The sequence below is a fragment of the Plectropomus leopardus genome, chromosome 1 (genome assembly GCF_008729295.1).
Source record: "Plectropomus leopardus isolate mb chromosome 1, YSFRI_Pleo_2.0, whole genome shotgun sequence".
In the NCBI taxonomy this organism is placed as follows: domain Eukaryota; kingdom Metazoa; phylum Chordata; class Actinopteri; order Perciformes; family Serranidae; genus Plectropomus; species Plectropomus leopardus.
In genome coordinates this window covers 31,553,286-31,567,645 of record NC_056463.1, presented here as the reverse complement: position 1 = coordinate 31,567,645, position 14,360 = coordinate 31,553,286, and the positions used below count along the sequence as shown (strand labels likewise).

The 14,360-nt window shown below is 40.6% G+C and overlaps 1 protein-coding gene across 2 annotated transcripts in view; it reads left to right on the top strand.

Moving 5' to 3' along the window:
• The window catches only part of LOC121944666 (carbohydrate sulfotransferase 8-like), a 200,018-nt gene extending 186,575 nt beyond the window's left edge, over positions 1-13,443 (top strand). For both annotated transcript variants that reach the window (XM_042488552.1, XM_042488543.1), the window contains 2 exons: positions 7,413-7,450; positions 11,365-13,443. In XM_042488552.1, the coding sequence (XP_042344486.1) occupies positions 7,413-7,450; positions 11,365-12,549 (1,223 nt within the window). In that variant the 3' untranslated portion in view covers positions 12,550-13,443. The remainder of the gene's footprint in view (positions 1-7,412; positions 7,451-11,364) is intronic.
• Positions 13,444-14,360: the final 917 nt, after the last annotated feature.

The following is a 14,360-nucleotide window of genomic DNA, read 5'->3' as shown; positions in this document are numbered from 1 at the left end:
AATTTGCTAATTTTGAGATTTCTGGGTCGGCACGCATTATACTCTACAGGCATTGGAGTTGAGCAGTTCTTTTGTTTATCTCATCAGCTTTCTCATTGTCAACAGCGGCAAGGGAGTGGTTCACTGCGGTGTGTACTCGCCTAGGTCAAGAGCTCTGCAGCATCTGAATAAGATATGTGCCAATTAAAGCCTCCTGCACCTCGTCTCGGCCGAGATAATTCACTTAACCCCGGGCTCGCAGCTGACAGGTAGCATTTGTTTACACATCCCTCCTCATGCAAGCTGCCGGGCCTTGTCCTCTACGTGGTATTAAAACAAGCCGCCTCCCACCACACCCACACATACAGCTCTCTGACTCTCTGTTTCCATGGAAATCTGCCCTAGGAAGTCTTCTGCATCTCCTAACCTTGAAAGTACCCCAGTAGCATCGACTGTGAGAATATATTGTTGTCAAAATGAATTGTCATAACGGTAATCAGTACCACGTTTGATACCCCCCTTTCAGCAGCTTCCTATCTGTGTAGTTCATTATTTCCCCTCCTGCTGTGTTCAGTACCCAGCAATCCCAGCATGAGAAAAGAATTTGAAGATTGCACAGAAAAAGAAGCCCAAGATTGGAGCAAATTAAAACATGAGATGGATTATTATAGCTACCTACTTTATTGCCCCACAGTGGCTTTTTATCATGAAATGCAGTTTCCAAATTTTTTGGCTCTGTATTGGTGGTTTTATTGCTAAAGCACGATACAGAATGTCCATTTAAAAGGGAGAGAGTCCCATTGCCTCAGTTTCAGTATGTAATCACTCTGAGATATAGCAGATAGTTTCTGTAAAACATCTTTAAAACTATGTAAAAGATAACCCCCGTGCTTCAAGGAGTGTTGCAGTTTTTAAGTTAATTTTAACAATTTTATGCATTTCACATTCTATCTTTAACAAAAAATATATAGTCCAGTAACTATGTACCACTTAACTCATTGACAAACTTATTCATAGGAGTGATGTTATGATTGAAGTGACGATGCAAGAGCCAAGCAGCTGCACAGCCTCCGAGCTGCAAAGCAAAGTGCTCTGAAAATATTGCAAAGGTGTTAATGCAGCATCACAGCCTCACTTCATAAACAGCCTGCTACCGTGCTGAGGTTTTAATCCCACTGAATGTTGATGGAGTCTTTGTATGCTTAGCCCTTGCTCTGCCATAGACAATTATGAGCCGAACCATGTGTTATTTATGGTGCATGGAAGGCACATTGATTTAATGCAGCCCGTGATGGGAGAGAGTGTGCCCCTTTTTTCATTTGAATTTCATCTAATGAGAGAGCACATCCCTCGCGACGTACCAGTCTTCCCAACACTTGACCCGATGTGGGGTCAGAGATGGAAGGGGAGCCTCTACATGGCATTGTGAACATCATTCAATTTATGGGTTTCGCTAATAAGTCTTTCTACATGTGCACCCTCTGAGATGCAGTAAAAATTGTGCTGAGGAGGTCAGGAGAATGTCATGATGGGGTTGGAGAGAGGAACTCGAGAGGCAGGTTAATACACGCTGCTGGTTAGAAAGCCACTTTTTAAAATTACACACATTATTTTTTAATCAAAGCTACAATGTGAAAACAGCACTGATCTACACTAAATAAAAATTCCTCCCATAGTTATTACCTCCACATCCCCTATTATAAATCCACATCCTGTAATTTATTATCCCGTGCTTGAAACAAACAACTATTAAAGCTAATAAGCTTTAATTAGGACATCGAGTTAGAACCAGAAATGTCAAATGATTACAGAAGGTATCACAATGCAAAATGCGGCAACAATGAAACGGCTTTGTCATCTGACATTTCAGCGATGACGCTTTATAACCTTTGTAGGCGGCGTGTCTTCTGATGCCAGTTGCTTGCTCATGGCTCTGTGCTCCCCCACTGAAGAGTCCAGGAGGAGAGTGGGTATCCCACTGACTGAGGGGCTCTTGTTTGTAGAAAGAAGTTTTAATTTCCAGATATCTCAGCAAAGAACAAAATAATAGTTAACACTGCTATCAGTAAAAATGTTACTTAAAGGGTCTATTATCCATATTTTGTATTATCACATGACTACTTGCATATGAAAGAGATCACTCATAAAATAAACCCACAGATATTATCACCCAACCCATCTACAGTCCCCCCTGAGCTCACCAAACATTTATGTTTTAGCTTTGGTCTGGTTTTCAAGCCCACAGCTTTAGTGTTTTAGTTCAGTTTCACTGCTCTCATGCTGCGATTTTTAGAGAGGAAAAAGCTCTAAGAAACCACTGTATGCTGCCTGCCCAGCGTGTGACAACAGACAGACAAAGTTAGTGACTAGCTGGTGAACAAAGTTGACCATTCAGCAGCTGAACAGCTAAATATTTCCATCTAGACTTGTTGGAGAGAAGTAGCTCTGTAGCTCTGTATGTGGCTCTGCTGGTTGTGTAGCAGGCGCTGGCTTAAAATTGACGGCTCGGTATGTACTTCAGTTTTGGGGTCATGGTTCAGTACGTTTCTGTTACACCACAAACATGTTTTAATGTTAACATTCAGCTTTGGCTTATAGCCATAATTCTTACTGTATAATACTAACGTACTCCCAGTTATGCATCTGAATCTGCGTTGTAAGGCTGTCTAAACGCTGTCAGGAGAAGGACTCACCTTCCAGTCTGTTGTCTTTTGACTAGTCTCTTGACTAACCAGCTAACTGGGTTAAGCCAACTAGCACGCTATATTTGATAAACAGCGACTAATGCATTGCAAGAGCAGAAATTCCACAAAATGAAAGTATTAGACATACTTTTTTGACTATTTGCATCTCAGGCGTAATTTACGTATAGAGCATGCCGAACTAAACGTCATCTTTATTGAATGGATCCAAACAAATGCACATACTGTTAAACCCTCCAATAAAATCCCCCTTTCAATGTTACATTTCGTAAAGGTAGAGGTCATTTTAGTAACGTTATATAGCTTTGAGAAGTTAAACAATGGCCATCCATCATATTTTATAAGATGATCATATGTTTTGTATGTAAAATGTTAATCTGCAAAGTGTAGTAACTGTAGCTGTTGGATAAATGTAGGAGGGTAGAGGTCAAGTATAAACTCAGACTTTGATCAAATTGGAGAACAAAGTCTGTTTGCAAGTCGTCTCTAATATTAAATCCTACTGATGGATTGAGTCTGGTATGACGTCATGGTTCAGTGGGAAGAATCTGTTTCTTAGTCTTCTTGGTTGTTTATTTCATGTGTGCATGGTAATTGGTTGGATTAAAGACGTGTTATTGATTCATTCTTGGCCAAACGTGTGCTTTGAGTCGTGAACACCTAAGACAGCTTTAAAGTTTCTAAGCCTCCCTCGACAAACACAAGACGGTCCTCAGATGGTTATACACACAAATTTTTAAGATGGCTTGTGTTTGGTCTTTAGAGAGCCTCTGCAAGCACGTCTTCAATCCTGAATCACTGATTGCTCACCCATCACCTCCTCCTCCCCAGCAGCTGCTCCCTCTGGCCCGGTCCCGAACGATTCCAGCACCAACTGAAACATCGTTTTATCTCTTACCACAACAAGTTAAAACATCAATGGACCAGAGCTTAAAACCTAATACCTCTGTTCTCAAGCGTTTTTCCTCTGATAAACCACCCCGGCATGCCAGAGCTCTGTATTCCCACACAGAGTCAAGTGGAGGAGGAGCATGTGTGCAGAGTGCAGGTGTGGGTGGTTTGTTGGGTAGAGAGGGGAGTGCAGCTGGTTGGGGTCACAGTGGCTCAGTGTGCTGAATGACTAATGAAAGGTTTATGGTGGCGCAGCATGACTGCCTAGTCTGAATAGTGGGCAGGAGGAGGACACGCCTTGTCTGGCTCCCTGCCTGTCTCCGGTTTAAACCAGGCATTTAACAAGTTCTCTCAGAACATGGGGGCCACAATCCTTCACTTAATAAGCTCATTATTTCACATTGTTTTTGTCCTTTGCTCCTCCTCGGCGGCGGTGGCAGGGAAAATTATGTTTGATGTGTGTCTCTTTCAGAGAGTTGTACAAGGGTCTTTGAGAGGGAAGGATGATAATGAATCCGCTAATGATGTGGCCCCTTGCTTATATGGATCCTTGCAGTAATGCTGGGTCGTCTGCATGAATATTCAGAGAGCTTTGTCTCCGAGAGAGAGAGAGAGAGAGAGCGAGAGAGGTGGATGCTCAAGGTTACTTTGGAGGGCAACAGAGGACGAGGCTCAAGAGGCGATTCTGCTTATAAATCAGCTTCCATCATCAGCAAAAATTACAGTGAAATACCTGAGAATCAAAGCAAAATTTATCAGAGGCCCTCTTTTGATCTACGCTTTGAGTATGAATTTACCAGAAGCCCTTAGAGCTTCTAAAGAAAGATACCAAAGCAGTTTGACATTCAACGTCTGGGGATAAAAACAACTTCAGCTTTATTGGTTGACTGTTTTCTTCCCATTACTGAATTCCCTCTTGGTGCATTTATCCCGAATCTTTCCATTAGTGCACCAGAGAATCTTTTTTTTATCAACGCATAAAGTATACAGTAACCATGCATATATGTATACAGTATGAACCTTTAATGTCTCTTAACTTACTTTCAAATTATACCTTGGGAGAAATTATTATATTATTATGCATTACTGGCTATTTACTAAATTAGTTTTGGAAAACCTAGGCTTCTACATCTCTATGTGGAATTGCAAGGATGAATTTTTTTGCATCTCGCAGGACAAGACCCCAGTCTTAACAATTTATCACTGTTTCACCGCGCAGCAGTAAAAATCAATAGCATAGTTATACTGAGTGGAATTGACTGAGTGTGAAATTGCAATCAAACAGCAACTATTACCTTCAACCAAATAGATACTACAGAGATAAATGATGTTTACAAATCCCCCTGAAATTCAGTTTACATTGTTGTATTGCTTGTTCCAGTTATGACTTATCACGGAAAAATGTTGCTCTCATGAAATGTAATTTTGGCTCCCTACTTGAGAGTGTAAATCCTTTTTTGAGAGCCAGAATTCATTTGAGGCAAATTTTTAAACCTAGAGTTATCAAATCAAATCAAGCCATGTCAGATGTGATTTCAAAACCACTTTAACAAGACACTGTTGTCACAGAGTGCTAAACAGGACAACGGGGTGGTCTGTGTGCTCCGTTCAGTGCCTTTGGCTTGAATCTAATTTCACCTTGTTGCATTTCATTCTCCCTGTTTCTCAAAGCATTTTCCTTTGCAGAAAAAAATGATATAAACAACCCAGTCACCAGAAAAACAGTGTTGGCATTTTACAGTTCTGCAAACCATGTTATTATATGTTATATTTTTTGTGATTATGTAGTTGATAGGTTGAGACTTTATGTTTTAACAAACCTGTGGTTAACACGTGGTTACGTTTCGGCACAAACAACACTTGGTTATGGTTAATAAAAAGATATTCTTTGACTCAAAATACCAACTTTTGGGGGCACAACCCCCACGGGAAATGCAGAGATTTCTCTGAAAATAAAAAACACTTTTAACGCCAAGATCCTAGCAGGAAACACAGCAATGTCTCGGTAAAAAACAATAGCTTTTCGTGCCACTATCATTGCTGGAAAATCAAGCGCCTACACTAGGTGCCTAACAAGCCACAGAAAATAGAAAAATTTCCAAAGTACAATCAGTTTTGCTGTTTGTTGGTATCTAACTGTCTTGCCTGGGCATGACATGCCATCCATCTTCCCCTCCACCTCCGGATGACTGTCTGCTCATATACTACATCACTTTAAAAAACATTGATATGATCCGTATGAAATGTGCAAATGTAACGTATTCATGGTTTGCAGAAATGTACAGTGACAGCATTTTCTTCTTGGGGACTTGGCTGGATATAAATAAATGTCAAACATTAAACTAAATAACTGTGCCACATCATGTTTGTCCTGAATTCTGTCAGTGGTGCAGCAGACAGGCACAATGAGGGGTTTAAAGTGTTACACTGCTTGTGGGTGCAACAAGGAATGGGAAAGTGTGACAGTATTGACATCAACAGCTGTGACAAACTTGTACCAACAGCCAGACAAAACACCTCTTTGAAGGAACCAATTAAACCTTTGGAGATTTCAATTACCACCTTGATGGGCTTTTCAAGATCAATAACTAAGCGTGTATCCTGACAAGATGGTCAGGGCTGCACGGGGCTCGTGCCGCTCCATCAGTTTAGAACAGCCGACACCGAAAGGCCGTGGCTGTTGTGGATGTGTTTCCCTGGCGATGGCATCTGTGTGTGTTGCGATAAATATTCATGCGTCTCACATGCGCCAATGCAAACTGATAACAAAGATGCACATCCTACATGAGCTATGATTAGGGTTAGGAGATCAGATAGCACAGCAGAACCCAAACAAGATTAGAAATGTCACAAGCCACCTCCTTAGCCCACTCCCCTTAATTTCCCCTACCTCCGCCTCTTCCTCCAGTGTCTTGTTCAGAAGAATGAAGACGAGAAAAGATTTAACACACAGAGGCAGACGGCAACACGGGGCTCTCCAGTGCATACTAATCTAAAACAACATTGCATCTGGGCAACGCATTTTATTCCCTCCCCACTGAGGCGTGTTTAAGTGTGAGATGGAGCTCTGCAGATCTCATCACTTAGGGAGGGTTGTGACCTGCATCTACAGCCCTCCCCCGCCACCACCCCCCCATGCAGGTTCCTATCACTTCCACTCTCAAATTGGAAGTGACAGCCCACTCAAGCAGAGGTGTCTTCACTCCCCCCCATCTGCAGCCATGCAGCCCCACTCAGAGCTGTCAGTCTGATTATATATCAGCAGGATGGGGGGACCTAAGGAAAGGAGATGTCCAGCTGGAGACAGACCACTAAACACATCGTCTGTCCGGCTGCCGCACATCTGCCAATACACATACCACCTGTCCCCAAGGCTGCCACAAAACCAATCTGTATGTCTCCATCACTGTCCGGCTGTCTTCTAGAGAACTGCCTCTTTCTTTCCTCTGGTCTGCAAATATCTTTTTCAAACTTTGGTTCTCTTTGCTGGTTTGCCGGCTCTCCGGTTCTTCATTTTCCCTCTCTTTCTTGTGCTTTTTTCCTCCCCCGTCTCATCCTCAGCGCTTGCTACTGGGAGCACAACTCATTTACCAACTTTTCATGCTTGTGGCAGCTCATTACACAGATAGAGCTACCTGTCTTCCCTCTGTGGACTAGTAGAGCAGTGGTGGTTTTCCCAGGGATCAAAAGTAGTCGACTAAGTGATAGGAAACGTTCAATTATTGGAGCGTCTGATGCATCAGGAGGCGTCTAACTCTCTCCTACAAGGACAAAAAAAAAAATACATGTTGTTTACTTAAGTGCTGATTTTCTTGTCTCTTTTCTCTTCTCTCTCCCCAGGCGTGAAGCTTGGAAGCACTCCGCGGCAGTCCAGAGAGGTACATGTTTACTCCATTTCTCCCAAAACACAGATCCGCAGGTTGCTCCCAACTGTTATCTGTTGCAGAAAAGTGATTGTCAGCCTTGTACCTCTCAGCATGTCTGATAGTATCTGTGTAGAGAGGCTGACCTCACACTGAGCATTCAGGCAGTCAGACTATACTGAGTAAACGGTCCCAGTCAAACCCGGCCTGCAGAGTTTTCTTTAAGTGTATACAATACCCAGCTGGGTGGAAATAGGGCGTTCATGGTAAGAACACCTGTTTTGTCAATCAAATGTGAATCAAACCTTGGAGTGCTAGACCTTATTTTGTTCATAGAAAGGAAGACTTTGCAGTCAGTGTAATCTCACAAGCAAGAAGACATATCTGAGAACATGATGCCCAAATCATAGGATTTATCGATATGGGAGGCTTCAAAGCTAGGTTTGGGTACCAAACCCCAGTGCCATACCCAAGCCTAGCATTGAAGCCTCCCAAATCAATATCATATCGAGAGTATGAGATTAAATGTAGCTAGGCATGCACAATATTAGATTTTTTTTGCTGATATCTGATATGGCGATATACAGTATGATAGCTCATTTTGCCGATAACCGATAATAGACATATCCACTTTTTTTCCTAACTAATTTTAGCAACCATCAAGTCTCTTCTGTAGTGAAAGAAACATTATATTATGCAAACTCTTATTGTGATGTCCCACCAGCAGATGGAGACATGAAATGCTTTTCATTGTATGTAATATTTGTTCATTGCATTCATTCATGCACTTGTTCATTCATTCATAGCGCAAAATAAAGAAAAAGCATGTTAATTTTAAAGCCAATACCGGTCCGTATCAACGACATGTCGATATTATTAGCATGTTTGCAGATTTCTATAGTTCATTTTAAAGCTAATATTTGCTGATACAGATGTAATATTACAGTGCATCCCTAAATGCAATATGTGTGTGTGCAATGTGTGTACAGTTCAGACTATTTGTGAGTGAATAAATGCTTAAACCCCACAAGACCTGAGCCAAGTTCCAATCAAAGTTAGCCTCCCATTGGAACTTGCCTAGGCTCACTTAAATAAGACGCAGTACCACATAACGCTCCAATGTACACAGTCTGAAAGCCTGGAAAAAAACCAACCAAGTGTGTCCTCATACATAGCCTCCACATGCCTCGCTGTCTGTCCTCATCTGTCTAGCTGTTTAACTATCTGTGTGTGTTCCAGGTTTGCGTAGTTTTCGCTCTAATACCTGTCTTTGCATTTGCCCTACACAATCAAATTGTTTTTTGGCTGGCTGTGTGATGGCTGCTATTGCTTATGTCTTGTTGTATTTAATGGTGTCCTGTCTGCTTATGTGTTGTTGTCTATGACTGCCTCGTTTGCTAATGCTTAAATCTTGTGCATAACGTTTCCTCACCTGCTAATTTCTAAACCTTGTTGAACATGTTGTGTCTGATGGCTAACTGCTTATGTTCTATCATGTAGAACTATCTTCTTAATGTGCTAACCACGTGGCTTGTTTTATATACATGTTTTCATTCATTCTTTTATGTCTGTCTGGCCTTAGGACAGCAGTTGAAATTTAGCCTTTGGCTAACAGTGACACATTTACAGTAACATTTAATAATGTCCACTGTCCCTGTAAAAATAAAATCATTTTTTTAAAAAAATCAAAAAATTAAGTAAAAATAAGGTTGACTATTAAGGTAGAGCAACACTCTCAGCCTCTCTTTAACAAATTATGGACAAATAGATAGAGACAATTATTGATCCTAACTCAAAATGTATTTAATTTGGCTGTTATTAGTACTGTTGATGTTATTAAGTTTTAAATTATTGTAGTTGGGTGAGGTTTTATTGATATGAAGAGAATTTCTTATGTCAATTTGTTAATAATGTTTTGCATTTATTTATAATTCTGTATTTGGGTATACTTAAAATTATTATGAATTAATATATTGTTTAATTTCAAGTTTAAATTCACCTTTCATTAATGTTGTCAACTATTGTTTTGTTTTGGGGTTTTTTGTTTTTTGTTTTTTTTAAGGGTTCGGTTCAGACACCATTTTGGTGTGCTGTTTTTGAAATATTGTTTTAGCACCGGGGAACAAAAACAAAAAACAAAATACCCAACCCTAGTAAACGCACAACAAACAACAACCAAAGACAGAGTTTGATGACACTGAGAAGTGACGTGTGATGATGGGAGTTGTTTTCTTTTATTTCTTTGAAAAACAATTTTAGATCTTCAGTGTTAATTCAGTTCCCGAAGTCATATTATCATCAGAGATCTCATCTCTCATTCTCATCAGACCCACGAATTAGAACTGCTAAAAACACTGACTAAAGAAGTTATGCATTAAAAAATGAGCGTTTTTCCTGTGTTCTTGGCACAGGATGTCTGTGGGGGACTTAGAGGGACTTAGAGGGGGACTGAGCTTGTTTCTCTGATAGGTTAAAATCCAGACATGTAACGACTAAATCCCCTGATCTGGTTAAAAGATTTAAAAACAACCAATACCTAAAAAGTGATGGTAATGTGACTTGAAATATTAAAAAAGTACTCCAGCTGGATTTTTAAATTTTTTAAAAAAAACTATTGACACCATAGCTGGGTGTGCGCTTATGGAAAACTCTGGGCCTATATTTCTCAGGGTGTGATGACACCTGGAGATTGTTATATCATGTTATATATTCCACAGTTTATGTTTCCTTTCTTGTAATTAGAATTTTTAATTAGTTTAAATGCATTTTAAAAGAACAGCAATCCAGCATTTATTAACAAAAGTCAAAAGGATTCAGAAGAATCTCAAATAAATTCCACTGGTAACTACTAGATAACATAACATCTAACTATGATTGTCTATTCCTTTGTTTATTTTCAACTATGTATTTTGAAGCCAGTTCCTGTACTTTTAGACAATAATTTGCACACGTTTGAATCATTCTCGTGTGCCTGAAAAAAAGTTAATTAAAAAAGAATTGCATGGGGTAACATTTTTCCTAAATTGCCACATATCATAAGTCACTGATAGCTACAAGGTTCAGAGAGATAAGATAGAAACAAAGCGCAACATTATGTTTGACTCCACTACAATCTATAAACTAGATTTCTATGTCAGACGTGCAGCGCTTGTAATACTGTATCTGCTCTCAGATGACCTCTGCATGCTCTCATCTCTGCTGGGATCATCAGTACCTGTGAGAAACGCATGCAGAGTCTCAGTGTAGACCCTGAAGAATGTGATGTCTGGTGCATAGGTTGCTGCCCTGCGATCGCCCTGCACAATAAAACAGACAGGAGGAAACCACTCCCTCCTTTTTCTCCCCCCTCCAGATGTCCCTGAAGATGAAAGAAAATGGCCATTTAAGTTAGGAGGGGGATGAGCCAAGATTCATAATGGTCTCATCACCTTGTCTGTTGTAAAATTAAAATTATACATCCAGTCCATTGGCTTTATGATGCCATTACAGCATTTAATTGAAATAAAATGTCAGAATGCATAATGGCCCTGGGCTTCATCTGACGGTAATCAGGCAGTGGATGATTCTAATTTACATTCCCCATTAAGTGTTTATAAGACATTTATTTGATATTACAGCTCAGTTTATTGATAGGTCATGGATGGCATTGGGTAGTGTGACATTTGCGTGAAACAAAGTTAGACCTGTGTTTAAGGTGTAGTGAAACAGCACCATCAAGTGGCCTCTGTGAATACTGAATACATGTGGGGTATATATGTGTCTGGTAATAAAGCTTTCTCCATTTTCCACTTCATTAATTAAAAAGTATTAATTCTGTGTTCTTGCACATATATAGAAATTAACATCTGAAATTGCTGTTTGTTTTTTTGTGTTTTGTCTAAACACATATACTACTGTCTACTACAACCTGTGTTGTCATTGTTTTATAGACTCTTTCTACGCAGGACAAAGAGAGAGGCAAATCTGACAATAATCAGGACAACAAAGCAGCAGACGGCATCTTGTCCAGTCCAATCCCTCCAATGCAGTTCCCACACTTTGAGGAGAGTCGACAGACAGCCACCCCTGGGTCTCGGGAGCAGAGTAAACAAACACCCACCCCTGGGTCTCGGGAGCAGGACATAACCTCCCTTCATGTCACCAAAAGACAACGCAAACTACTGAAAACAAGTCCCCCAATCCATCACACCCCCAAAAAAGATTCATCGTCGTCCTCTTCTTCCTCCTCATCCTCCTCTTCCTCCCCTTCTCCCTCTGGCTCTTTCACCCTTGACAGGTGGAAACAGCTCGCCGATATTCAGAGTGCACGCCGGCAACTAATGAAGGAGATGTGTGCCAAGTACAAAAGCAGCATCTCTAAGACCGTCACCGCTCATCATGTGAGAAACATCTTTGTGGAGGACAAGTACAAGTTGTTGTACTGCCAGGTACCCAAGGCTGGCTGTTCCAACTGGAAAAGGACCCTGATGGTGCTGGGGGGCCAGGCCCAAAATGCTCAGAGCATTACACACGACACAGTCCACGATGGCCACCATCTCAGGGAGCTTAATTACTACGACCGACAAGGAATCATGCGCCGTCTGGAGACCTACACCAAAATAATATTTGTCCGAGAGCCCTTGGAGAGAATGGTGTCGGCTTACCGGGACAAGTTTGAAAATCCCAACAACTACTACCACTCCCTGTTTGGGAAACCCATCATTGCAAAGTACAGAGCGAACCCGTCCAAAGAGGCCCTGAAGACAGGCAGTGGGGTCACATTCAAGGAGTTTGTCCAGTACCTGCTGGACGTACACAGGCCCGTGGGAATGGATATCCACTGGGATCAGGCAAACCAGCTCTGCAACCCGTGTCTCATAGACTATGATTTCATCGGCAAGTTTGAGAACATGGAGGAAGAGTCCAACTTTCTCCTGCGATTGACTGGGGCGCCACCCAATGTCAAGCTACCCAGTTTTAAAGATAGGAACCCGTCTGACAAGAGAACTTCTACAGAGATTACAGAAAAATACTTTTCACAGGTCAGTGCATTGGAGAGACAGCGAATCTATGACTTCTACTACACAGACTATCTGATGTTTAACTACACCAAGCCTTTTAAAGATTTATACTGACTTTCATCAACTCTTGAAATCCAGTCACATTCCTGTCTACATCTCTACCATGACAGTAATTTTAACATTAAGAGGCTAACTCACATGCTCACATGGATTTTTGAGTCCAGACATCAGATACTGAACTTCCTCCGAATTTTTGCTTTTTACATCTACATCTCTACCAGATTACCTTCATTTTCAGACAGTGACTTCTAAGTGATGAAAAGGTTCATGTGGTTTTCCTCTAAATTGTCCTGAAATGGAAGTTATGTATTCACGACTAGCACACAGTGAGGTAGAATATTAAAATAATAAATGTTATGCTTCGTGAAAAAAGTTTATTAATGTTCAACAGGCTTTAAATTATGCCTTACTGTGAGTCAAATAGGATGCATTTTATGGTTTGTTTCAACCTAGGTGTTCCATGGATGCAATTTAATATAGGTTCTAATCACGTTCCTAATTCAGAAGCGATATCTGTATGCCGGGCCGTATATTATGCGTGATCCCATACTTTAAGAATAATGAAACCACAACATTTATGAAAACAGTTGCTTGATTCCTTGGTTGAGCTTGGATAAAGATCAAGTAAGGATCACTGCCTGCAATTTGGACTCTGCATTTGAATATTAATTATTTTTAATTTATTTGCATTTACTATTTGACTCACAGCAGGTTAGGCATCAGTATACCTCTATGTATCAGTGCATACTAATACAGATATTACATGTAAATGGGTTTACTAAACATAAAACTTAACACTATAAATAGTATAAATCTCTAAAATGTGTCAAGTGCTGCCCACCTGGAAGCTGTGTGCACTTACTGTAGCATTTTTGTATTTCTAACTTTGTCAGTTAGGTTTGTGCTTTAGTCTAACACATACATGTGCTGTAGGAACCCCCCCCCCCATCACCAGAGCTATTTACTTGAGTAGCTGTTGTTAAATGCAAGACATCTAGGTACTTGAAAGGTGCAAAGCATTTCTGCCAGGATCTTCTAATTAGGGATGTCCCGATCCGATCTGAAAGGTTGGTATTGACACCGTTCAAGGCAATTATTGACTGATCAGGATCAGCTTTATTGAGCTTATGGAGCTGATAGAGCCTGATCCAATGGTCTGTTTTATGTAAGTTGTCACACAGGTATTTTAACTTCAATGCACAGCAAGGCAGAGTGCAGCCTTTGTCAGCTTTCTGCTGTCTGTCTTTCTCTCCATTCTGCAGAGTTCCTATGTGAAAGAGCAGTGGCTTAGTCCCACCCCTGGTAAAACACCCCACGTCATAAACGAAGCGCAGTATAAGATTTTTAATATCTGTTTTTTACTGAAGTTATGAGCATTGGTTTCATTTCAGCTCAATGTGAGAGTTTCCTCAGTTTTGCTTATGGCACATGGTGTTTCTCTGCCCTGCTCAGAGTAGAGCCAGACAGTGGTGCAGAGCTTATAATAACTGCGTTCACATGCCACTACAAGTGCATCAAAAGCCCCTTAAGCCAAAGGCCAATATAGATAATTTATTAATGAATTGTATTTTGCACACTGTAAGTGTAGATGATGAAAAAACAGTTCAGTCAGGTAACTGAGGCTGCACCAAAGCAACAAAGATGTGAGAGTACTCTTAAAAGGAGAAATTCCCTCGAGGCAGCAACAAGGCCAAAAGGATTAGAGGTGTTATTTTATGCTTTATTTTGTAAAATAAATAAGTGATAATACTCTTAAAACAAAAAAAACCCTTAAGGAACAACTTGAATGTAGTTTTTTTGTTTGTTTTTTTTTCTAAATGCATTGCAGAGGGATTCATTCAGTCAAATTGTTATCTAAGAAAATG